At 46.5% G+C, this 25,594-nt stretch overlaps 1 protein-coding gene across 1 annotated transcript; it reads left to right on the forward strand.

The window, feature by feature from the left end:
• The first annotated feature begins 86 nt into the window (after positions 1 to 86).
• On the forward strand, positions 87 to 23,985 carry LOC121280435 (oxidative stress-induced growth inhibitor 1-like). Its single transcript, XM_041192425.1, has 6 exons — positions 87 to 223; positions 5,858 to 5,992; positions 11,659 to 11,795; positions 14,846 to 15,037; positions 19,705 to 19,796; positions 22,170 to 23,985. The coding sequence occupies exons 2-6, from the start codon at positions 5,932 to 5,934 to the stop codon at positions 23,194 to 23,196; spliced, it is 1,509 nt and encodes a 502-aa protein (XP_041048359.1). The 5' UTR covers positions 87 to 223; positions 5,858 to 5,931; the 3' UTR covers positions 23,197 to 23,985.
• Positions 23,986 to 25,594: the final 1,609 nt, after the last annotated feature.

Below are 25,594 nucleotides of genomic sequence, written 5' to 3' on the forward strand. Positions count from 1 at the left end.
CTGTCGAGTCACCATGACCCTGGTTCATGGTCTGTCAGTTTGTGCTGAGTCACACTCTCTCAGCTTCTTTCCTCGGCCCAGCCTCCTGCTCAGGCTCCTCCCTGGTTTCTAATGCTGACATTTAATCAGGAGACTCTCCCGGGAATGAGCAGTTGCTGGGAGTCTCTATCCTCGTGTAGATGAGGCCTGTGTATGACAGCTTTCCCTGGTGACTGAGCAGCAGGTAAGCCAGACATCTGATTGTATAGCTGGAGATATCACTATCCTCTTCCCCCACCTCCTGTCCCACAGGCAACAGCCTTTTGTTTAGGTTCATTCCCCAGATGAAGAGCTCTTCATCACGTGTGCCTGTGGATAGTGAATGTCTGTCAACCATTCAGCTGCGGAGAGTCTCGCACCCTCCCTGGCTCAAGTCACTGGGTGGCAATCAGGAGCAAGAACACTGACAGATTCCAGCCCCCCACCCCATCCTAACACTGAGGCACTGAGGCCAACTGTTAGCACCACAACAGGAATTCAGCTGAATTCAGCTTAGTATAAACTCAAGCCTGAGGTGGCAGCGATGGATCAGCTTGATTCAGTGCCACTCTGGAGAGTGTGAGAGGTGTAGTTACACACTGCAATCAGGGTCATTTATGAAAGGAAATACTATAAGGCTTACAGGCCCATTTTACAGTGCTGAGTCCTGGTGACAGTGGGGTGGCGGTGGGCAGTATGGGCCGAATTCCAGTATTGGAAACGTGCTGTCCACCATTGTCCAGTCACGCTCAAAACTGGGTAGCTCACAACTCAACTTACCCCATCTGCAGCCAAGACTCAGAAAAAATCCTTGTAAACAAACTCTTCCTATTTGTTCTCTCTCCCTGTGTTTAACTTTTTATAATTGATCACCATGGGGCAGGTGTGGAGGGAGTGAGTGAAATATTGACCCAAAGCCTCTCTCCTTTGGGAGGAGTTAGCATTAATAATTTAACCTCCTAGCTTCAACCCTCCATCTTTCTGGCCATTTACATTTTATCAAACTCAAACCAAGCCATCCATGAGACACCCCCCACCCCACCCAAGGCAGGCAGGGTCCTAGTTAACATGAACAATGGCACCATTGTTAGGGTGGGTCCCCCACTGTCAGCTGCCCGTCAACAGATCGAGAGCAGAGGCACTGACTGACTGAGGTTACTGATCTGCTCCTTTTAAAACTCCTACGGGTAAGGCAGAATGACATTGCTTCCATACCCAGGCCCCTCACTCTGAGTCTCCCACAGACTCCACCCTAAACTCACTGGAAGCCCCAAACCCCAATCTTCTGCAGAGCCCTCCTTCCACAGAGGCAGGGGCAGGGGGCAGGGGGCTTGGGGAGGTGTGGCTATGTCCACAGGTTAGTCCCTAATTGCAGCCTCTTGAAGTGATGGCTGAGGGAGTTGGTGGCACAGTGGTAATGTCACTGGAATTCAGGGGACACAGGTTCAAATCCCACTACAGTAACTGATATTAGTTAAATTTAATGAAATGTAGAATTGAAGGCTAAAGAGGGAGATTAGACTTGCTTGTCAATTCAAAACAGAATTACCTGGAAAAACTCAGCAGGTCTGGCAGCATCGGCGGAGAAGAAAAGAGTTGACGTTTCGAGTCCTCATGACCCTTCGACAGAACTTGAGTTCGAGTTCGGACTCGAACTCAAGTTCTGTCGAAGGGTCATGAGGACTCAAAACGTCAACTCTTTTCTTCTCCACCGATGCTGCCAGACCTGCTGAGTTTTTCCAGGTAATTCTGTTTTTGTTTTGGATTTCCAGCATCCGCAGTTTTTTTGTTTTTATATTTGCTTGTCAATTGGTTCATCATCAATGATGGTGACTGTGAAACTATCATTGCTAGTTTAAAACCCATCTTGGTCACCAATGTAGGGAAGGAAATCTGCCATCCTTACCTGGTCTGGCCTACATGTGACTCCAGACCCACAGCAATGGTGTTGACTCTTAACTGCCCTCTGAAGGGATGAACTTTCACAACTTCAGGATGGCCCAAATTGTTTCACAGCCAATGCAGTATTTTTGTAGTGTAATCACTGTTGTAATGGAGGAAATGCAGCACAGCAAGATCCCACAAACAGCAATGTGCTGTTGTCACCTGTTCTGATTACGTTGCTTGAGGTATGAATATTGCCCATGACAATGGAGAGAACTCTTCAGCTCCTCTTCAAAGAGCACAGTGGCATTGTTTACTTTCTCCTGCATTGAGTGGGTCGACAGGGCTTTAGGCTTACATTTCATTCGAAAGACAGCATCTCCAATGGTTCAACACTTAGCAAGACACTCAGCTCTAGGGATGGGCAATAAATGCCAGCTTTACCTACAATGCTCACATCTCAAGATTGACTATTCTAGAGAGTGTTTTTGGATTTTGTGAGATTGTGAAAGGCTCTATATGAACCATGCTCCAATAGAACATCACAAGCTCCAGGGGTAACCTCATTACTAGATCTCTCACTCACGGCCTCTAAAGCAGGGAATTATTGTTACGTGGTTGTGTGAGATGTGGTTACGTGAGACGTGGTTATGCGAGACGTGGTTATGTGAGATATGGTTATGCGAGATATGGTTATGCGAGATGTGGTTAGGCGGAATGGAGTTATGCGAGATGGAGTTATGCGAGATATGGTTATGTGAGATGTGGTTATGCAAAATGGAGTTATGCGAGATGGATGAATTTATGCGGGATGAAGTTATGCAAGATGGAGTTATCCAAGATGGACCTGTCTCTATCTGTTGACCTCACTGATAATGAGCTGCACACATGCTTTGGAATGTGATGTAGCCCCAACACCATAGCCAGGATTTTCAGCTCGGTGTGCGGGCATATGCCTGACATACCCAAGCGTGAAATGGTGCACGATGACGTCGGGCGAGTGTCCTGACGTCATTGTGCACTCGCGCGATATTTCAGTCGGAGGGCACGCACCGGAGTTGGCAGCATCCCGATAACAATTAAGAGGCCTATTAAGGCCCTTAAGATCATAATTAAGTAGAATTTTTCACTGTCCATCCAACCTTATGGTTGGCGGGCAGGTGAATAGGCCAGTGGCCTTTGCAATTTTTGCAAACTTCATCCACAGGTGGGACGAGGTTTCCAATAGTGAATAAAAAAACAATTTAAAAAATTTTATATCACTTTTAACATATCCCTCTTCATGTGACTGAGTCACATGTGGGGACATATTTATATTATTTGTAGATTCTTTATATTTCATTTTAAAATTCTTCAGATCCCAGGGGAAACTCTGTGCCTTCAGGGAGCTTTCAGTGAGCACATGCACAAACCTCAGTGTTCGCACTCCTCCCGCTCCTACCCCGGCAGCACTGAGGCACTCAGTGCATGTTTCACGCTGGCTGGCCGTACAACTGGCTGGCACCCGCCCGATAATGAAAATCCTGCCCCATGTTACTTCCTGAATTGATTCTGCAGAGTCACGACTTATCAAGCTCACAATACTGTTATACAACCAAGGCCAACATCCCTCATTCCAAAGAGTATCACAGACATTATCAGCAATACACAGTCACTGAACCCAGAGAGAGGCCCAGGAACTCATTGCTGGATCCACATTTATTTTCAATCACATTTTCTCTCGTTCCCTGTTTCTCTCTCCCTGTTTCTCTCAGTCCCTGTTTCCTCTCGCTCCCTGTTTCCTCACACTCCCTGTTTCCTCTTGCTCCCTGTTTACCCTGGCCCCTGTTTCCTCCCATCCCTGTTTCTCTCGCTCCGTGTTTTCTCTCTGTCTCTGTTTTCTCTCGCTCCATGTTTCTCTCGCTCTCTGTTTCTCTTGTTCCCTGTTTCCTCTCGCTCCCTCTTTCCTCTCGCTCCCTGTTTCCTCTCGCTCCCTATTTTCTCTCGCTCCCTGTTTCCTCTCACTCGCTGTTTCCTCTCGTTCCCTGTTTCCTCTCTGCCCCTGTATCTCTTGGCACCTGTTTCCTCTCAGTCCCTGTTTCTCTCGCTCCCTGTTTCCTCTCACTCCCTATTTCCACTCTGCCCTTGTTTCTCTCTGCCCCTCCTTCTCTCGGCCCCTGTTTCCTCTCGCTCCCTGTTTCCTCTCGCTCCCTGTTTCCACTCTGCCCCTGTTTCTCCCTGCCCCTGCTTCTCTTGGCCCCTGTTTCCTCTTGCTCCATTTCCTCTCGCTCTCTGTTTCCTCTCGCTCCCTGTTTCTTTCTGTCCCTCTTTCCTCTCACCCCTGTTCACACACAGAGCAGAATCGTCCACTCCCATTAGTGGCAGGAATGCTTGGCAGCATGAGCAGACAATGTGGCGGGAAGGCCAAAAATTGGTTTCACGACATCTTGAAACCAGTTTGAGATCGTCCATTCTGCCCATCAACAGAGGGCCACATATCCCTCCGCCACACAACGGGAACCTAATTTCAATACTACAGCTTTTCAGTATAAGCCCTGCTTGCCGGAATCATTCCCCCATGTTGGATCAACCGGGTAATCATGCCAGGGTGTTTCACAATTGTACGTAAGCAACGTGTGCCTGGTAGGCTGCACTTCACTCGGGACTTTGAGGTTTGATCCCCTACCTTGCTTCGGACAGCACTCGCAGTCACAGCTCCAGGCTTCGCAGACAGCACCGCATCAGCTTTAGGGAGCTCACAGTCAGGTCTCTACCTAGCGGACCAGCCGTAAGGTGGGGGTGACTTTTCAAAGGTTGCAGGATGAGCGTTTGCTTGAGGAAGGGGGAGAAGTGGCCTCAGGCAAGGGAAGAGGCTGCAGGGCTAGGTCATTACTGGAGAATGGGGGTATCCCAGGGTGTGTGGGGTCACATGTTGATCTGTGCAAGTGGTCTCAAGATGGTGAGGGCTGAGGAGGCAGTCTCCAGAGGAGATGAGGCCAGATGGAGATGTGAGGGTGTGTGTGAGGGAGTGAGTGGTGATGTCCCTTGAGCTGTCAGTGAGTGAGATGCCAGTGAATGTGTGATGGGCTTGTGAGTGTGTGGGTTTAGAGTGCTGAGTTGGTTGTCTTACCCTGCCTGCATGGATGAGATCATTCATCATCTTTCTGCACTGAGTGGCCAACCTCTGGTGTGCAGCATTGACACTGACCACCACTGCCGCCACTTCCCAAGCTGGAGTTGTGAGACTGATGGGCCTCCTGCAGCTAAAGAGGGGTTATTCAGTCTCTGTTTCCCCTCAGTCCCATTTACTCTCAGTCCCTATTCACTTTCTACCCCTCTGTTTACTCTCAGCCACTGTTTATTCTCAGCCCCTGCTTCCTCTCGCTCCCTGTTTCCACTCACTCCCTGTTGCTCTCGCTCCCTCTGTTTCCTCTCAATCTCTGCTCTCACTCCCTCTGTTTCCCCTCACTCCATCTGTTTCCCCTCAGCCCCTGTTTACTCTTTGGGTTATCAGACATTGGATATAGCGAGAGGTTATTCAGACACTGGACACAGGGAGGGGTTATCAGACACTGGATACAGTGAGGGGTTATTCAGACACTGGGTACAGTGAGGCGTTATTCAGACACTGGATACAGTGAGAGGTTATTCAGACACTGGATACAGTGAGGGTTATGCAGCCACTGGATACAGTGAGTGGTTATTCAGACACTGGATACAGTGAGGGGTTATCAGACACTGGATACAGTGAGGGGTTATCAGACACTGGATACAGTGAGGGGTATTCAGCCACTGGATACAGTGAGGGGTTATTTAGACACTGGATACAGTGAGGAGTTATCGGACACTGGATACAGTGAAGGGTTATCAGACACTGGATACCGTGAGGGGTTATCAGACACTGGATACAATGAGGGGTTATTCAGACAGGATCTTTTCTCAGGATTATCCTGCTGATAACATTTAACCATTTCAGTTTCAGCAGATTGGAGAGGAGGATATTCTGGACTCGACAGTGACTGCACAAACGTGCCAGAGTTTGTGAGAACAATGGAGGAAACTGGATCATCCTCATTGCTGGGAATCAATCCCGTCCCTGTCATTGTCATTGGTAAGTTAATCTTCCACATCAATATCCCGAATCATGAATCCAACGCTCCCCCTCCATTGCCCACCATAAGACCAATGTCAGAATCAAGATTCCTAATACCTCCTACATAAACCTGTTCTATCTCAGAGCTGCCCTCCCAGATATTCCCTTTCCTCTGAAAATCTTTAAACTTTTGAAACTCACAACAGCAGACGGGAGAGGCAGGGCCTCAAATACAGAGTGTACTAGCTGCCTGCCTTCCTGCATCCACTATCTCCCCATGGTGTTTATTTAAATGCAGCATCTACAGTAATGTAGAACACTTTGTTTTAAACTTCCCTTCTTGACAATTACTCCTGAAGCTTGGGGCAGTCCAAGACCCCAAGATCAGGTCACACAGGGATGAGGAAAACCTTTTCAGCCCATCTTTATTCACCCATCCAAACTCCTAACATTACCTCCTCTGAAAAACACATAGTTGTCTCCAATCTTTTCCTAACTGATTCAAAGATTTTGTCTCCAGCACTTTATCTATTAGTTTCTTCAAAAAGAATTTTCTGATACCAATTGTAAAGAAATCCTATTAATGGTTTCACTTTGAAGTAATATCCCAGGTTAAGTCTTTCTGTCGGCTGACAACCTATAAGGTACCATTCAGCCATCACCTTCCTCAAGGAGCCCATGTCTCTCTGGTCTCAGAATTCAGATGCTCTCACAATGTTGGCTGCTTGTCCTGACTCTCTTGCTGCAGCTGAGGATAGCCAGCACGGGGCAGGCCAAGATCCTGGCCTTCCCCTGGTGATAGTATTTCAGGCAGTTGTTGGTGACATAAACATTGAGAGAGAACCCGTCATTAGAGGGAACATTACATATAGAAGATGAAGACCAGAGATTTACAGATGTGTTACCATAATTTTCTGTCCTTGACATCGCAGTATTAGGTTGGACCGTGAATGTGAATGGCCTATTTGACTATGTGAGGCATCACATAGCACACACTAGTCGCCCCAGTGGTGCTATGGGAAATATGCTGACAAACATGCCACGTGGCCATACAGATCCATAAGTCCTAGCCTCAATCCCAGGATAGGAGGAGTTTCGAATCCAACTGGTCTCAGCCTAAAAAGTAATTACCTGTTGTGTGTGGGATTTTGACATGCACAAACAGGCTGTCCCCAATAGTGACTACACAAAATAATTAATTGGCTGTAAAATTCTTTGAGACATCCTGAGCCCATGAAAGGGGCTCTGGAAATACACATTTCTTCTTTTTACCTTCAAAACAAACTTCTGAGGCTTGCTTTACAATGTGGAACTTTCCACAGAAACACTATGAACCAGCCCCTTGCTGCTCCTTCAGGGCTAAATATAAATGTTGATGTGTTAAACATTCTCCTGCTGGGGGGACCTGTTCTACAGCTCGACTTTCAAACTCACAAAGCCTTATCTGATCCTGTGCAGTTGCTTAGCAACTCCACTCTACCACGGAAATGTTACCTCTTGTCCTCTGCTGGCCTGATAACATTCATTGTTTACTGGATCAGGAAAAGCCATTGGCTCATGGCCAATGATTTTTAGCCACTGCGATTGGGGATGGGGCTCTGTCTGGACAGAGTGAAGCAGTCTGATCCCAGCAGCAGTGCAGGTGACCCTAGGCTAGTCAGGGAGCGGGGATTAAATCCTTATCCAATGAGGCTCCCCACCAACCCGTTGCTGGAAAGTGCTTATACTGTGTATATGGACAGGATCAAACTCAGAAGTGATGCCCCAAGCTGAGGAATAGTCTACTGACCCGCACTGTCTGTCTTGAGGATGGTTGCCTCCAGTTTCCATCTCTCCCTCTCCTCTCCCTCTCCCTTTGCTACACCCCAGGCAAATGCCCATTCTTCACCTGTGAGACTGGATTTCCCCACATCCAATTCCACCAATTTTCCCCTCGCCCTTTTGCTCACTGTCCAACACTGGCTTCCTGTCAGGCAATGCCTCAATTTTAAACTTCTCACTCCCCTTTTCAAACTCCTCTGTGGCTTTGCTTCTCCCTTTCTCTGCAACCTCCTACAGCCCACCATCTCACTGGGATTTCTGCATTCTTTCAATAATGGCATCTCGAACTTCCCTGAACTTCACAGCATTTGTGGCCATACCTTCAGGTGTCCAGGCCCCAAGCTCTGCAATTCAGCCCTAAAAATTATCCACCTCTCTAACATGCTTGTGTTCATCTGCCCAGATATCTCACGTGGTTCAGTGTTAAATTTTGTCTGACTACATTCTTATCGAGCACCCTGAGCCATTTTATTATGTTAAAAGTGCTATTTGAATCCAAGTTTTTGTTGTATAATTCTAGGAATCTAAATCTAATCAGCAAGATACTCAGTCAGCGTAAGTAAATAAACAACAAATGGATAATAAATGTTGGTCTTACCAGTGACGCCCTCATCACGAGGATGAATGATCAATAAAAATTAATTGTCACCCCAGCTGGCTTTGAACTTTAAACCCTTTGGAACCTGTGTGGGGATTTTAACTCCCTCTGTGCTGCACAACCTCACCGCTCAGCTCCTGTCCGGGGGCTATTTTCCCATCGCTGTTTTCTTCAGCAGCTGAGGTAAGCCTGATTCAACAGAAGCCTCATGGATTTTTTGCATGACTCAGGCTCCAACCACTGAGAGGGAACCACCATCTGGATACTCTGCTGGGTCTCACAGGTCGAAGCTGAGGAGGAGGCCCCATAAAAGGAGGGGCCAGAAGGAGGCGGAGTGGCCGACTGCAACCCAGAGCTCCCCTTCGCCTCCTCTGCCTCCTTACTACCATCACCCTGCCCTCTCCCCTCCCCCCTCACTGCCTTCACTCCCTCTTCTCCTCACTCAAGGTCCTCCCTCACCCCTCCTCCTCCTCCCTCAGTGCCCTCCTTCTCCCCTTCCCTTGTTACATTTTTCTCCTCTCGCCTGTCCCCTCCCTCACTCCTCTCACCTATCCTCCGTCCCTGTAGGTGCCCTTCCTCCTCTCTCCTCCCTCCACCCTCCACCATCATACCCATAACATTCCCTCACAAGAAATGTTATCAAGAAATTCAGTGGTGAATTCAGAAGAAACTTCACCCAGAGAGAAGTGAGAATGTGGATTTCTCAACCACGAGGAGTGGTTGAAGTGAATCCGATGGATAGATTTAAGGGAAAGCTGAATAAGGACAAGAGGCAGATGGGACTAGAGGGTTATGATGGTAAATTCAGACGAGGAAAGATGGGAACAGGCTCGAATGGAGCAGTCCACCAGTATAGACTGGTTGGGCCAAATGGCTTATTTCTGTGCCTTGTATCCGATGTAACCCTCTGCCCTCCTTCTCCCCTCTTGCTTCCTCTTTCACTACCATTCCTCATTCCTCCTCCCTCACTCACAGTGTCCACCCACCCTCTCCTACTTCCATAGCCCTCCCTCTCACAACCCCACTTCTCACCTCGCCCACTCCCCTCTCCCATATGCCAGTAACTTCACCCTCCCCTCTCCCTCCCTCACTGATGGTACCCACACCCTCCCCTCTCCCCCCTCACTGATAGTACCCTCACCCTCCCCTCTCCCTCACTGTCAGTAACCTCAGTCTCCCCTCCCTTCACTGCCAGTACCCTCACACTCCCCCTCCCTCACTGAAAGTACCCTCACATTCACCCTCCCCTCACTACCAGTACACTCACCCTCCTGCCTCCCTCACTGAGCGTTCCCTCACCCTCCCCTCTCCCTCAATTCCAGAAAACTCACCGTCCCCTCCCCTCACTGTCAGTACCCTCATGTTCCTCACCCACTCACTGCTAGTACCCTCGCCATTCTCTCTCCCTCACTGACAATACACGCTCCCTCCTCTCTCCCTTACTGACAGTAACATCTCCCTCCTGTCTTCCTCACTGTCAGTACCCTCACCCTCCCCTCTCCCTCACTGATAGTACCCTCTCCCTCCTGTCTCCCTCACTGTCAGTACCCTCACCCTCCCCTCTCCCTCACCGATTGTACCCTAACTCACCCCTCCCCTCACTGCTGGTACCCTCACCCTCCCCCTCCTTCACTGAGTGCACCCTCACGTTCACCCTCCCCTCACTGCCAGTGCACTCACCCTCCCCTCACTGCCTGTACCCTCATCCTCCCCTCCCCTCACTGCCAGTACACTCACCCTCCCCTTCTCTCACTGCCTGTAACCTCATCCTCCCCTCCCCTCACTGCCAGTACATTCACCCTCCCCTCCCCTCACTGTCAGTACCCTCACCCTCCCCTCTCCCTCACCGATTGTACCCTAACTCACCCCTCCCCTCACTGCCTGTACCCTCACCCTCCCCTCTCCCTGACTGCCAGTACATTCACCCTCCCCTCCCCTCACTGCCAGAACCCTCACCCTCTTCTCTCCCTTACTGCCAGTACCCTCAACCTCCCCCCTCGCTGCCAGTACCCGCACCTTCCCCCCTCACTTCTAGTACCCTCACCCTCCCCTCACCCACACTGCCAGTACCCTCACCCTCCTCACTCCCTGACTCCTTTTTGTGCCTCAGGAGTGATGTGACTGGCAGCCAGGCAGGCTCCAGTTTGGCTGATAATGTGCCCGATGGAATAGGAACAGTAAAATTCAGCCAGTCTGGCAGCATCTGTGGAGAGAGGAACAGGATGAATGCTCTGAATCCAATATAACTCTTCTGCGGAGCTGTGCTGGTGGAATCTGCTGAGCTGCCCCTGGATGCCTGTTTTATTGGCTGGATTGATCCTGAGGCTCAGCTGTTAAAATGGCGATCTGTCTTCATGTTCCTTTGGCCTTCCACCCAGGATACCACTCTAAAGGAGCTTCCATTTGATTCCTTTCTCTGGCATTTCCATTTCAATCCAATAATCACTCAGGTGACCCTGGTCCTTCCTCCAATGTCTAGTTTAATTCAGTCCAGTCAGTGACAGAATCTAATCCAGCTCAGAACCAGTTCAGTGCATTTCCGTTAATGACATCCACTCAGATCCAAGTGAGACCAAATAGTTAAACAGAGTTGTGGATTCAGGAAAAACCTTCCATTTCAAATCATTCTCAAGATGTGGGCATCACGAGAAAACCCAATAATTACACATCCCCAGTTGCCTTCTTGAACCGCTGCAGTCCCTGTGGTGTAGATATACCCACAGTGCCATTAGGGAGGAAATTCCAGGATTTTGACCCAGCGACAGTGAAGGAATGGTGATATATTTCTGCGCCAGGATGGTGAGAGGCTTGGAGGGGATTTTCCAGATGGTGGTGTTCCCATCTATCTGCAGCCTTTGTCCTTTCAGGTGGTAGAGATTGAGGTTTGGAAGGTGCTGTCTCAGGTGCCTTAGTGAGTTCCAGCAGCGTGTCTTATAGATGGTACACACTGCTGCTGCTGTGTTTCGTGGTGGACGGAGTGAAGGTTTGTGGAAGGGGTGCCAATCAAGCGGGCTGCTTTGTCCTGGATGGTGTGATGAGTGCACAGGAAGATCCACACATTTTACAAAACCACCCTGCCCATTAACCACCCCACCTTGTATGGTGTCACTATTTAATGAACAATTTTTGGTGTGGAATGTATGGAATTTGTTTTGTTTTGCACACTTCAACCAAAAGAATTAACAATCTCAATCTATTTCCTATTGTGGAATCATAAAGTTTAAAATGGCAGAGTGAGCCCACAACAATTTTTGTTTTCAAACAGGGAATGGACCCTCAGCCATTTGTCTATCCTACTTCCTGTCTGGATATCGGCCTTACTTCAAGGAATCTTCAATCCATCCTAATCCTATCCTTCAACGGAAATTGGAGGAGAACATGGGAATATCCATCATTGAAAAGGTAGCAAGAAGCGGATCTGAGGAGTTGCAGAGCAAATATCAGGAATTCTCTGTAGTAATTATGGTTTTATTTAGTGTGTATTGTACCTTTAAGAATAACACTTGTTAAGGAAGATCACAGGATCTGTAGTAACCAAGAGGAGAGTAATGCGGGCTACCTCAGGAGTCAGCGTAGAGATAGAGTTTGAATTGAAAGCATATGTATAGTTGCTGCTGTGAATGTTGTAAGTAAACTTAAAATTTCCATCCAAGAAACGTATGCGGATCAGCACCATCAACAATAGTAGCAACTCAGCCACCATACAACAGTCTCACAATCTTTCTCTCTTGTCTTGATTCCTGACTGTATGTTGAACCTGACATTCATTGAATTTAAGAGTGGGAATGATGTGCAGGTACTCAAATGGACAGAATGTGACTAGTGGTGTCCTGCAAGGATCTCTGTTGGAGCCTCAACCAATCACCATCTTTACTGAAGAATGAGGTGGTGGGATAGAAAGCCCCATACCTATATTTAGCAATGGCACAAGGGTTGTATGCAGTGTCAATGGAAGTGTAATATTACAAAGAGGTATTGATAGGTTAATCGGTAAAACTATGGCAACTTGTTTTCACTGCAGTGGTTCAAGAAGGCAGCTCATCACCACCTTCTCAAGGGCAACTAGGGCAATAAATACTGACACAGCCAGGGAAGCCCACAACCTGTGAATGAATAAAAATCCCCAACAAACAATAAAAAAAAGTCAGAAAATGTTAGATAGAACAGGGTACTTTCGAAATGGTGAAAAGCTTGAAACATTGGAGGTCCAAAGAGACCTTAGGTGTCCAGCTAAACACAAAGGATGGTAGAAGTTTGGAACTCTCTTCCACAAATGGTAATTGATGATAGACTAATTTCTAATTTTAAAACTGAGACTTGTAGATTTTTGTTAACCAAAGGTGTTACTAAGGGATTGGCGAAAGGCCCAATATGACATGAACTTGGCCATGATCTCATTAAATGGTGGATCTGGCTCAATGGGCTAAGTGGCCAAAACAAAAACAGAAACAGAAATATCTGGAAAAACTCAGCAGGTCTGGCAGCACCGGCGGAGAAGAGTACAGCTGACGTTTCAAGTCCTCATGACCCTTCAACAGAACTGAAGGTCATGAGGACTCAAAACATCAACTGTACTCTTCTCCGCCGATGCTGCCAGACCTGCTGAGTTTTTCCAGGTATTTCTGTTTCTGTTTTTATTTTGGATTTCCAGCATCCGCAGTTTTTTGTTTTTATGGCTAAATGGCCTAGTCCTGCTAGTTTGTTCCGAGAGAGACCTATAATACAGGAGTGCATATGTTCATCGAGCCTGTGCTGGCTCTTTGAAAGGACGAGGCATGCTTGGCATCACATGCCCACTTTTTATTTATAACCCTGTGAGTTCCTCATTCTTAACAACCTGTCCAACTCCCTCTTAATATTATTTCTAGAATCAGCTTCCGCCACCTGTTCAGGTAGAGCGATAAGCTTCCTTTTTCTGTTGTACTTTAATATCTAAACATTTATTCATCCAGGGAGCTCTAGCTTTTGATGCACTTCCTTTACCCCTTATGAGAATTTATTTAGTCTGTCACCAAACTACCTCTTCCTTGAAAGCCTCCCACTGTGAGGGGGTAAGGGGTGGTGTGAGTCATACCATATCTCTTTTCTCATTTCCATAATGTGGGTATCACTAGAAAGCTGCCCAGAGAAGCTGATAAATTCTTCTCAAGGGATTTCACACAACTGAGTGTCTGTCCAGCACTTCAGAGGGAAGTTCAGAGTCAACCACATTGGGACTGGAGTCACATATAGACCAGACCAGTTAAGGATGGCAGCTTTCCTTCCCTAAAGGACATTAGTGAGCCAGCTGGGTTTTTATGAGAATCTGACAGTTTCCTGGTCACCTTTACTGATCGCAGTGGGTTTTTTTCAGATTCTTTAAACTGAGTTCAAATTCTTCAGTTACCATGGTGGAGTTTGAACTCTCAGTCTCTGGATTACTAGCCCAGTAACATAAATATGACACTCCATTCCCCATTTTTGCTAATTTTTCTGAACTGTGATCATTGTCACTGCACCAATATCTTTCCAATTCACTTGGACCCATCCTCGGCCTCCTGGAAGCTGAATGTTGGGAGCCAGGTTTCTCCCCTTCCCCCCTTTTCCCCCCTTCTCCAGTTTCCCCCCTTCCTCTCCTTAAAGTATTGACTCTTGATGTGTCCAGTCCCACAGCACCAAGTCCAAGCAATCATTTACCATGCACGGGATCAAGCTGTGAATGTCAGTAGTTGTTCAACCCTGGGGGCCATCACAGTCGAATCTGTCATCAGCCAATGGTCACATTCTGTTTCCAACAGGAACTGGGTCATGGATGTGGGGCCATGGTTGTCAATCATAGCATTCGTTTGAAAGTTACGCATCTCAGGTTCGCTAATTCATTGGACCCAAGAAATCAAAGCTGGGGCCTTGTGGTGCACTTATCCCTGAGCCATCCGGCCTCCCATACAAGGATTGTGAGTTGTCCTTCTATTGGGTTGCATTTTTAGTTATTCAGTAACTGAGGACAAGGGTTTATGGAGCAAGGCCACACCACACTGACCAGGAGTCAAGGAGAAGAGAAAGCAAAACATGAAGGAACATTTAGTTGACCTCAATGTTAGGATTTAAACACTGTCAGGGGAGGAAAACGTTGAGACACATGAAGAGTATACAGTGTTGAGGAATGGACTGAAATGAATTTAAGTTGGATACAGCCCAGAGAATCTCGGTTTCACAGAGTAGAGAGGAGTGTCTGGGCTCACATATTGGTGCTTAGCTGAAATGAGAGGAGGACTTCAGAACAACACTGATTTTAGTGTTGATAAAGGACGAGACAAGAGAGATTAGGATGAAAAGGTTAGAGAGTTGGTGTTGGAGAACCAGTTGCCCACTGGACTCCCTATCGAAGGGGTTAGAGATATAGATGGTTTGCAGCCTTTCCATTATACATTGATCCATGGATATTCCTTACACCCTTTCTTCATCTACCCTAGGATTTGGAGTTCCTGTCTGAAGGGCTGGAAGGCCGTTCCCACAATCCAGTCGCCGTTCTCTTTGATTCCCTCCTGCGCCCTCATGCTGATTTCGGGGTATCCATGGACTCGGTGCTAAGCTGGAGGCGAGAACCTAACCATTACATTCCTCATCTGGTTCTGGGCAAGGGACCACTGGGAGGGGCTTGGCATGTAAGTGTGAAAATATTTCTAAAGCCAATTCACAAGGATGTTGCTTACCATACCTCTTTGTCCATGTGCCTGTATTTGTACTGGTGGGATAGGCTTGTATTTATATAACACCTGACCACAGCCCTTACAGGAATATGTAAAATCACAGTATGGAGACAGGACATGCGGCCCAAACAGACCATGTCAGTTCCAACTTTCCATGTGAGAAAAGACCCCAATCATGTTACCCAGCCTGTTCTCAGATCCTTTTATCATCTTTTCCTTCTTTCATGTATCTATTCATATCTTGGATAGTTTCTGCTTCAACCAGTAATCCTGGCAGTGAATTGTACAGTGCCACATCTCTGCGTGTAAAGAACTGCCTCCTATCCTCTGTTATAAATCTCTTTCACTTTGTACCTATAACATTGGAAGCAATCTGCTTCTATCCTTACCTCACCCCAAATGCAACAGGGGTTCACCAGACTAATCCCTGGGATGGTGGGATTGTCTTGTGAGGAGAGATTGAGGAAACTGGGCCTGTATTCTGTAGAGTTTTGAAGGATGAGAGGTGATCTCATTGAACCTTACAAAATTCTTACAGGGTGTGACAGGGTAGAGGTGGATAAGATGTTTCTCCTGGCTGGTGAGTCTAGAACCAGGGGACACAGTCTCAGGCCATTTAAGACTGAGATGAGGAGGAATGTCTTCACTCAGAGAGTGGTGAAACTTTGGAATTCTCTACCCCAGAAGGCTGTGGAAGCTCAGTCGTTGAGTATGTTCAAGACAAAAATCAATAGATTTCTGGAGACTAATTCCATCAAGGGATATGGGGATAGTGGGGAAAAACGGCATAGAGGTAGATGATCAGCCATGAATGGCGCAACAGGCTCGACAGGCTGCATGGCCTACTTCTGTTCCTGTGACCCTTTCATAATTTTAAAAACGTTTACTATATCGCCCCATAATCTGGGTTGGTTAAACCAAAAAAAGACCCAATATTTTCTTGTTACTTTTATTTCTTCATTCCAGGCAGCATCCTAGTGAATCTACATTGTGCCTTATGGAGCCTCAGTATGTTTCCTATAGTGTGAAGCCTGACACTGCACACAGCAATATAAACAAGCTCTGAGTATGGTTTACATAGGCTCAGCTTACCAGTTAGATTTTAATTACTATACATCTTGTGTTAAAACCTAGCATTCTAGTGGAATCTTTTACAACCTGATCAATCTGAGGCGCTGCCTTTCATGTCTGGTGAACCTAGGCCCAAGTCCATCCATTCTTCCACATCTCCAACTGTAGTTCAGATACCCTGAAAACAGTTCATGTGAAATATTCAGTGTTTCCCGACTGGAATCCAGTCAGATTGAGAAGGGGAAGAAGGAGAAGATGAGGCAGAAGGTGACTGGCTGTCAGCAGGAAGGAGCTGCACGCTGGAGAGGAGAGGAGGGAGGGAGGGAGCAGGCGGCAGCGGTGAGGGGGTGGGGTGGGTGCGGGGATGGCTGAGCAAGGCGGTGTGAGACATCATGGGGTGAGGGCTTCACATCGTGAGTGTGATGGTGGGGAGAGATTGTGGGTCAGAGGGAGGCTGATCGCGGGGAGGGGAGCTGGTTACTTTGATCCCTGGGGAAAGCTCGTCTGCTCCTCCTGCCCACAAACTCCATTGGATCTTCCGCTCCTCCCTGCCTTCAGCTGCCAGGATTCCCAAGGCCTGGATAACTTGTCCCGCAGCCATTAAATCCAGAGAGCTGCTAAAATCTGAGGCAAGGAGCCTCGTTACCATATCGAAATAACTGACCTTCCTCATTTTAAACAAGAGGTACAAATGTTTGCAGTGGCTTTGCAATCGGGTTTCAGATTTTTGGAATGTTTACCCCCCTCACACTCTCCTGCTAATCAGGGGTTAAAATTCCCCCCCTCACCGCTGGCAGTGCAGCATTCGCTCAATACTGGACTGAATGTCAGCCAAGGTAATGTCCTCAAGTTCCAGATTCGAACTTTGAACACACAACCATGTGACTCAGGGAGAATGATAACTGTGGAGCCAAGTTAGTACTGATATCAAAGTTAATCAGTGATCCAGAAGAGAGATATATGAATTAAGAATCAATTACTGTTTTTTTGTGCATGTGTATGTATGTGTGTGTGTGTGTGTGCGCGTGTGTGTCTGGATGTCTGTGCACATGTGTGTGCGCGCGTGTGTGTGTGCGCGCGTGTGTGTGCGTATGTGTGTGCGTATGTGTGTCTGGGTTTGTATGTCTGGGTGTGTGTGTCTGACATGCGTGTGTGTGTATCAGCCAAAGACAATGATCTTCCCAATATTTAGTAGGGAGAAATTTCTGTTCATCCAGTACTGGATGTTGGACAAGCAGTGTAGCTGGGTGTGGCAGCGTACATGTGGGGACTAACATTATGCTTTTGGATAATGTTGCCGAGGGGCAGCATCTCGATGAGAAATAGGAGGGGGGCCAATGAATGATCTTTGGGGGGCAAAGGAGGTAATGGTGAGGGAGCTGGAAGAGAAGCCATTGTAAATCATTCGCTGGCTGTGATTTGATAAATAAGAATGGAACCAGGTGAGAACAGTCCCACCAGCTGGACAACAGTGGAGAGGGGCTGGAGGACAATGGCGTGGTCAACTGTGTCAAAGGTGCAGACTGTGATTGTGACTTTGATAATAGCTGTTTTGGTACCGTGACAGGGGTGCAAAACCTGATTAGAGAGAATCAAAACTGGAATTCCAGAAAAGATGGGAACGGATTTGGGAAGTGACAGCATTGGAAAGGGACATAACAGGGAAGTTGCTGATGGAATGTTAGTTTGCAACGACACAAGTTCCAGGGTTGTTTATTTGAGGAGATGGGTAATAGTGGAAAATTTGAAGGAGAGGGGGGCAGTACCTGAAGGTGGAGAACTGTTAACATTATTGGCTAATGTAAACCAGTTGGGGTTCAGCAGTTTAGTGGGCATGGGGTTGAGGGAGCAGGAGGTGGGCCTCATGGACTTGATGAGCTCGAACAGGACATGAAGAGAGAGAAACTAGAGAACGATGTGGGTTCAGGGTTCAGGCAGGCATGCCTTTATGCAAAGTTTGGCCTGCTGGCCTAAGGAAAGGGAAAGAAGTGGCAGAGACTGCTGATCAGATTATTTTGCTCTTTGTGACAATGAAATCCATGAGGTCCTCACATTTATTGTTGGAAATGAGGGCAGAGGAGAGAGGGGACAGTTTGCAGTAGAGAAAATAGGTCAGAACTTATCTTTGCATTCTAGGGTGATCTTGGAAGACTAAACAGTTTTCTCAGACAAGAGCAGGACCTGGTTTATGTGGTCTATCCAGATTGGCAGCAAATACCTAAACTAATTGTCAGCCATATCCATTGAAGTCTGCATCCTTTGGCCTTAAGTAAGTGGAGATGAGGGCTGTACCAAGCAAACAACGAGATTAAGAAGGTGATTTTAATGAGGACAATGGTATCAAAGGTAGAGTCGAAGGTATGTTTGATTAAATCAGTAGCTACAAAAATGTCATAGTGATCCAATGAGCAAAGGCATTTGAGATTTTGAAAATGCCTTTTTAAGTGAATTGGGAGAGGGTTTTTTTTCAGAGACAATCACAGAAAGAAGTAGAGTTGGGAGGATGAAGAAAGGCGTGCTTGGACAGTGGGTGCAGCACCTCGATTCTAAAATTCTCATCCTTGTTTTCAATTCCCTCCGTGGCCTCATCTCTCCCTATCTCTGCAACCTCCTCCAGCCCTACAACCCTCTGAGATCTCTGCACTCCTCAAAATCTGGCCTCTTGCAGGTCATATTGGTAAATGTGTCTTCAACTGCCTTAGTCCTAGACTCTGGAATTCACTTCCTGAACATTTCTACCTCTCTCTTTCCTCCTTTAAAATGCTCCTTAAACCGACTTCTTTGACCAAGGCTTTGGTCAACTCTCCTAATATCTCCTTATTTGGCTCAGGGTCAAATTTTGCTTGATAATGTTCCTGTGAAGCACTTTGGAACATGTTGTCATGTTAGAGGTGCTATGTACATATTCTAGCTGCGCATTATTATTAAAATTGCTTGCTTTGTAACTACCAATTTTCATAGAACTTCTTCGCCTGTGACATCATAAAATGCCAACTTCAGGACAAATGACTCTTTGAATGAGGTTTAACCAGAGAATGGAGAAAGCCTTTGGGGTGATAACTCTTGCTTTTTTCAGTGCAGCGTCTGTGTAAGAGCCAAATGACAAACGCCTGCCTCTGCACTCAGCACGAGCTGGGTTGGACCCAATTTATTTCATCCAATCCACTGAGGTTAAATATGTTCCTTTACTCTACAACTCCTTTAACCTCATGGATTTTGTTTCACTACCTCAGGCTGAAATTAAAATACATGGGCTGGAATTTTCTGGCTCCACCCACTGCCGGGCTCATCCAGCCCCAACGGACGTCAATGGAACTTTGGCTGGGACACCACAATCTCCGTGGTGGGTCCCACCATGGAGCGGCCTTAATATCCTGCCCATGGACTGTATCATATAGACTGATTGGGTCACTGGGGATGTTTAACGGGCCATGTATTCGGTAACTCCACACAGCATGAACAGACTGCTCGTAAAGTGGCTTTACTTTCATCTAGCAAAACCACAGCTGGCATTCAGGACTGACCTTTCATTGTTCTTGTCCCCATGACAGTCTATTGAGGGATCCATGTTCACCCTCAGCCTTGGTGACTGGATGGAGCTGCCTGATCTCCCCTTCAGAGACTGGATGAGAGTCAAGAGAAGGTAAAAGTTGCTATATGTTTATAACAACAGCATGTGCACACAATATTTGTCCAATTTTGTCCTCACTTCTTCTGAATAAATGGACTCCCTGCTGATCTACAGTATGTCAGTACTTCACCAAACGGTTCTACAGCCTGGATAGAAATTTGTAGGAGAGGAGCAATCTTGGCTAATTGTAGGGCTTCCACTCGCCTTCTAGCACCAGTGATCTAGCCTGGAACTTGTTCTGGTCTGCCTCATGCTGTTCCTCATTGCGACCCCAATGCCTCTATCAATCAGAGTCCACTTGCCAGTCAGCACTCTCTTCTCATACACTATAAAGTTGTTGCTTCTTGAGAGTGTCCTGATGAGTGGAAGACAAAAAGCTTCAACAAAATATCTTTTCTCAGCAATATTCAGTGAAGAATTCTTGAGTTCTGAGCACCAATAACATTCACAGCCTCTCCCCATCCCCACAAAGCCCATCCACTCCCTCCCCCCACTAAAATGGAGAAGGCTGGGCTGCAGCCCAGTGTTGGGTCTCACAGGCCTTAATTGGCAGCTTCTCCTGCCAATGGGTTGGGAATGTGAGCTCCTCGAGGTGTGAGAGGTCAGCAGCTTGATGGACATGGCTCCTCACCTGCTATAGCTGTTCTATGATTGGTCGGGCTCCCTGAGCATGGGTCGCATAAGCCCGTGTGTTAATGTGCTACTGCACACCCTGGTCAGTAAGTTTAACAGCTGAGCACTTGGGGAGCTCACATAGACATATCAATGGGATGAATATTAATTTTACTTCAAGGTGGAAACTGGAATGGAAAGGATAATTGGATGAGATGTAATATAGGTAACCAATTCACTACGCCCATCTCACACCCAGCAACAGAGTGAAAATTAACTCTAATGTTCTGAAAATTGGACACACACTGAATTGCAGAAATCAAGCATCCAGAGGTAATTCTTCCAACCCCCTCAAAGGTAATTTGAGGGGAATGACAGTGTAGTGATTATGGTACTAGGCACATAATCCAGAGAAAGGGAGTTCAAATCCCACCATGGCAGCTTGGAAATTTGAATTCTTTAAATAAAAAAGCTGGGCTCTGTAACAGAATTGTCATAAAAACCCAGCTGGTTCAGTGAGATCTCTCCCCAGTCTGCTTTCAGCAGGGCCCTGGTCCCACATCAATCAGTTTGTGCCTGAACTTGTCCTCTGAAGTGGCCCGGAAGCCATGTGGTTGTTTGAAATGCAGAAAGGCCCACCTCCTCAGGATAACTAGGGATGGACAATGTCAACTTTGTCAGTGACGCCCACAACCTGGGAATGTATAATAAAATAAATCTTTGCCAAAGTTCATTGCCGAATGTTGCAGAACGATCGGGGGAGGCTAGACTCTATCATCAATCAATAAACCACATCCTCCCTGGAAAGCAATGAACCCTGTTAGAAATATTCCATTCTTCATTACCAGGCTATGGCCTACCATCTCTGCAATGTTGAAATCTTAACAACACAGGCCACATTATCCTGTTCACAAGCATAATCTCTGGAGTTAGAGGTCACTGCATAAATCCAGGCACTGAACAATAGGGTCAGTTCCAACAAATCCAAATAAGGGAAGGCAATCAGTTGGATTCCATCTGAATAGGAATGACATATGGAATATCAAAGAGTGGGAATGTTTCCAAAACAGCAAATGAACTGAGGGGTTTAGATGATCTATATACAGATTATAATTAATGAATACCTGGGATTGGGTTGAAAGATGTATCTAGCACTTGCTTTTCCTTATTCTTTCATGAGATGTGCGCCATCCCTAATTGCCCTTGAACTATGTGGCTTGCTAGGCCATTTCAGAGGGCAGTTAAACGTCAACCATTTTATTGTGGGTCTGGTGTCACATGCAGGCCAGACCAGGTAAGGATGGCAGATTTCCTTCCCTAAAAGACATTAGTGAACCAGATGGATTTTTACAACAATCAGTCATGGTTTCATGGTCACCATTACTGAAACTGGCTTTATATTCCAGATTTATTAACCGAATTCAGTCACCATTACTGACACTAGCTTTATATTCCAGATTTATTAACTGATTTAGCTGCTGTGGTGTCCCCTGATCATTAGCTGGGTCTCTGGATTTCAAGGCCAGTGACATTTCCACTATGCACCGTCTCCCCCTCTGAGTACTGACTCAGACACAAGTTGTATAGCGCCAGTTGGGAGACACTGTTGTCTCTGTTGTGTGCTTAGCTGGTCCAAGCTGTTAGACAGCATTGTCCTCGTACACTGAGATCACTGGCTTCAAGAAGCTTTTTGCCTTCCTAGACCAAATGGTCAGTGCTTTGTATTTTCCCTCTCTCATTCCGTCTCTGACAGTGCTTGGAATTGCCTTACAGGTGCCTGCGGAATGACAGGGCAATGACAGCAGATGTTGCCCATTATTACCAGCATTACGCCAAAGCCAAGGGGCTGCGGGAGAATTTTGTGTGTGGCACTATCGTGACTTCAGTGAGAAGGGTCAGTCCAAGTACCAGTGAGGAAAACCAAGAACAGATGACCATAGACAATATAGCAGGAGCACATACCTCTCTCCAATCCCCCCACAAAAGCCTGTTTGAGGTGAATGGTTACAGCAAAATAAAGGATGGGTCAGATAAGGCTTTCTGTGTCTATGCAGAGAAGGTTGTACTTGCAACCGGGACATATGACAGCCCTACTTGGCTTGGAATCGATGGTGAAGACCTTCCATTTGTTTACCACACAACATCAGAACTAGAAAAAATCCTCAAGGACCAAGAGAGAAGGGTGAACTTTGACCCAATTCTGATTGTAGGGGGTGGCCTGACTGCAGCAGATGCTGTCATCGGTGCTCACCATAGCAATGCTTCAGTGATCCATGTCTTTCGTAGAGGGGTCAATGACCCAGGCTTGATCTTCAACCAGCTTCCCAAAGTGATGTACCCAGAGTATCACAAAGTTCACCAGATGATGACCCAGCAGTCTTGCACCACTTCGGGGCCCTATGACGGATACCTCAGTCTCCCCAAACACCAAGTGCTGTGTCTAACCCCCAACAGGAAGTGCATCATTCAGGACCTGACCTCAGGAGAAAGAAAGACATTCAACATCTCCATGGCTTTAATCCTGATTGGCACAAAACCCAACTTGACATTTCTGCCCAATCAGGGAAGGTCATTAGCAGCCAAAATGGAGCTCCCAGTTAATAGCAAACATAATCCTCTAGACGTGGACTGCTACACGTATGAGTGTGTACAGGAGCGGGGGCTCTATGCTCTTGGCCCATTGGTGGGAGATAATTTTGTCCGTTTCCTGCAAGGAGGGGCTCTGGCTGTTGCCAGTGCTCTGTTTAAGGAGAGACATGATACTCAATCTCCAACCCACAGGCAGCCTCTGATTAGCTGACATTGAGGTGTCCACAATGAAGCTTTGCTGGAGGATAAATTGTTCAGGTCAGTGTAGGGCCACTGTCAGGATCTCCAACTGTCTTTTCATTCACTCCAGCTTAAAGGTGCCTTCCAGGCCATGGGTATAAGTCTAAACCTGCTTCTAAATCCAGGTTGGTGCTACTCTTTGTCTGTCTATAGAGGGTGATGTAACTGAGATGGGTAACTCAGCTACTGAACCCATACTACATGAGGAAATGGCAGCCAGCACTGGCTGCCTGGCTTGGGTGGTGTTGGCAATAGTTCTGGCATCAACGTATTCAAGATAACCGCCATCACTGCGCCAAACCAGTCCAATTTAGGCTTAAAGTTTGTTAAAGTTCCAGGTTATTTAAGGGGATTATTAACCCTTTCACACTTGACTGGATCTCAGTAACACCCCACTTCTGTTTCTCCATGCGTCTGGAAACCCCAGACACCCTAGAAATTCTAGTCAGATACCATGGAAATCCCAGGGAGACACTATGGGAACGAGAGAGAGAAACCAATAGTCGGACAGCCTGGGAATCCAAGACAGATACCCAGGGTTGGCTGGGGTCTCTGAGTTGTTCTTGCTGTGGTCTGGTGGGTCATACAGAGTCTTTGACTGACACACCATTCAGTGGCAGAGATTTCTGTTCTAACTTGAATCTTGATATCCTGATTGTGTAATGTAAGTTCTTAATTATTGAACATAATTTCCTTTTTAATAACACCTACAGTTTGTAAAGATTAAAATTATTTTAATAAAGCACTATTTTACAATGAAGCCCACAGACTCATAATTTTTGTGAAAAATATATTATGATTTGTAAGGAATATTAGAACAATCAAGCTGATGAGCTTTTTCTGTCCAACAAGATGAAGGGAGTAATTTGAACATTGCAAGAAAATGTAAAACTTCACTCTCCTGTTAAACTACTCCTGATTTTAGATTCCTCTGTAGTAAATAGGAGAGGAGCCTGATGTCACAAGTTTTCCACTTTTGCCTGATGTCACAAATAACCATCAAGAATGCCATTGCTGGGAGAGTGGAACACTTTTCAGGTAAAGCATGGATTAGATATAGATCTACACTGTCCCCCTCAAACACTCCCAGGACAGGTACAGCACGGGGTTAGATACAGAGTAAAGCTCCCTCTACATGTCCCCATCAAACACTCCCGGGGCATGTACAGCACAGGGTTAGATACAGAGTAAAACACCCTCTACACTGTCCCCATCAAACACACCCAGGACAGGTACAGCATGGGGTTAGATACAGAGTAAAGCTCCCTCTACATTGCCTCTATCAAACACTCCTGGGGAAGATAGAGCACAGAGTTCGATATAGAGCAAAGCCCCTTCTACATTGTCCCCATCAACCACTCCCAGGATAGGCTCTGCACGGGATTAGTTATAGAGTAAAGCTCCCTCTAAACTGCCCATCAAACACTCCCAGGACAGGAACAGCACAGGTTGAAACAAAGTGAAATTTAAGAAGGTAGCCCAGTAGAGTTCAAGTTGATGAAAGATTAAGGGAAGTTAAAGTAGGGATAGGGCAGCTAAAGGATGTTCAAGATATACTCAAAGGGAATGAAAGAGAAATGGCAAAGTGTTGAATAACTATTTGACTTTAGTTTTTACTAAAGAAGATAAGGAAATGGACACATGACTGGAGGATGACCTGTTACTTGTGTGAATACACTTGGGATAGAAATGATAAACTAGCAATACCAAAAGAGGTCCAAAGGCGATTTTCCACTCGATGGCTTGCACCCACAAAAACTAAGGGGACAGTAGAGACACTAGTTTATATATTAAAAAAAACTCCTTAGAAGAGGGAGTAGGGCCAGAGGACTGGTGGACAACTAATGTTGCTATAGATAGAAACAGAGAGAATAAAACCTGAGAACTCCAGTTTAGTCAGCTTAATGTGGTAGGCAAGATACTGAAAGCTATATGAAAAAGAGATTATTGAAAAGAGAGACATGTTGCTGAAGCTTGGTGTCAATTTTGTTATCTTCATAGTAAAAAGACTCTATCCCATCTGTCAAATGCCAGTGCAGGGTCAGATTCAATGTAGGGCCAATGTCAGTTTTGGATGTGTTTCAGTACAGGGTCAATGCCAGTGCTGGATTATTTCCAATACATGGTCAATGCCAGTGTTGGGTAAGTACTAGTGCAGGGGCAATGCCAGTGCTGGATTAGTTCCAGTGCATGGGCAATGTCAGTGCTGGATTAGTTCCAGTGCATGGGCAATGTCAGTGCTGGATTAGTTCAAGTGCAGGGTCAATGCCAGTGCTAGATAAGTTCTAGCGCAGGGTCAATGCCAATGCTGGATATGTTCCAGTGCAGGGTCAAGGGCAATGTCGAATGAATTCCAGTACAGGGTCAAT

This window comes from Carcharodon carcharias, chromosome 7 (assembly GCF_017639515.1).
Source record: "Carcharodon carcharias isolate sCarCar2 chromosome 7, sCarCar2.pri, whole genome shotgun sequence".
Classification (NCBI taxonomy): Eukaryota; Metazoa; Chordata; class Chondrichthyes; order Lamniformes; family Lamnidae; genus Carcharodon; species Carcharodon carcharias.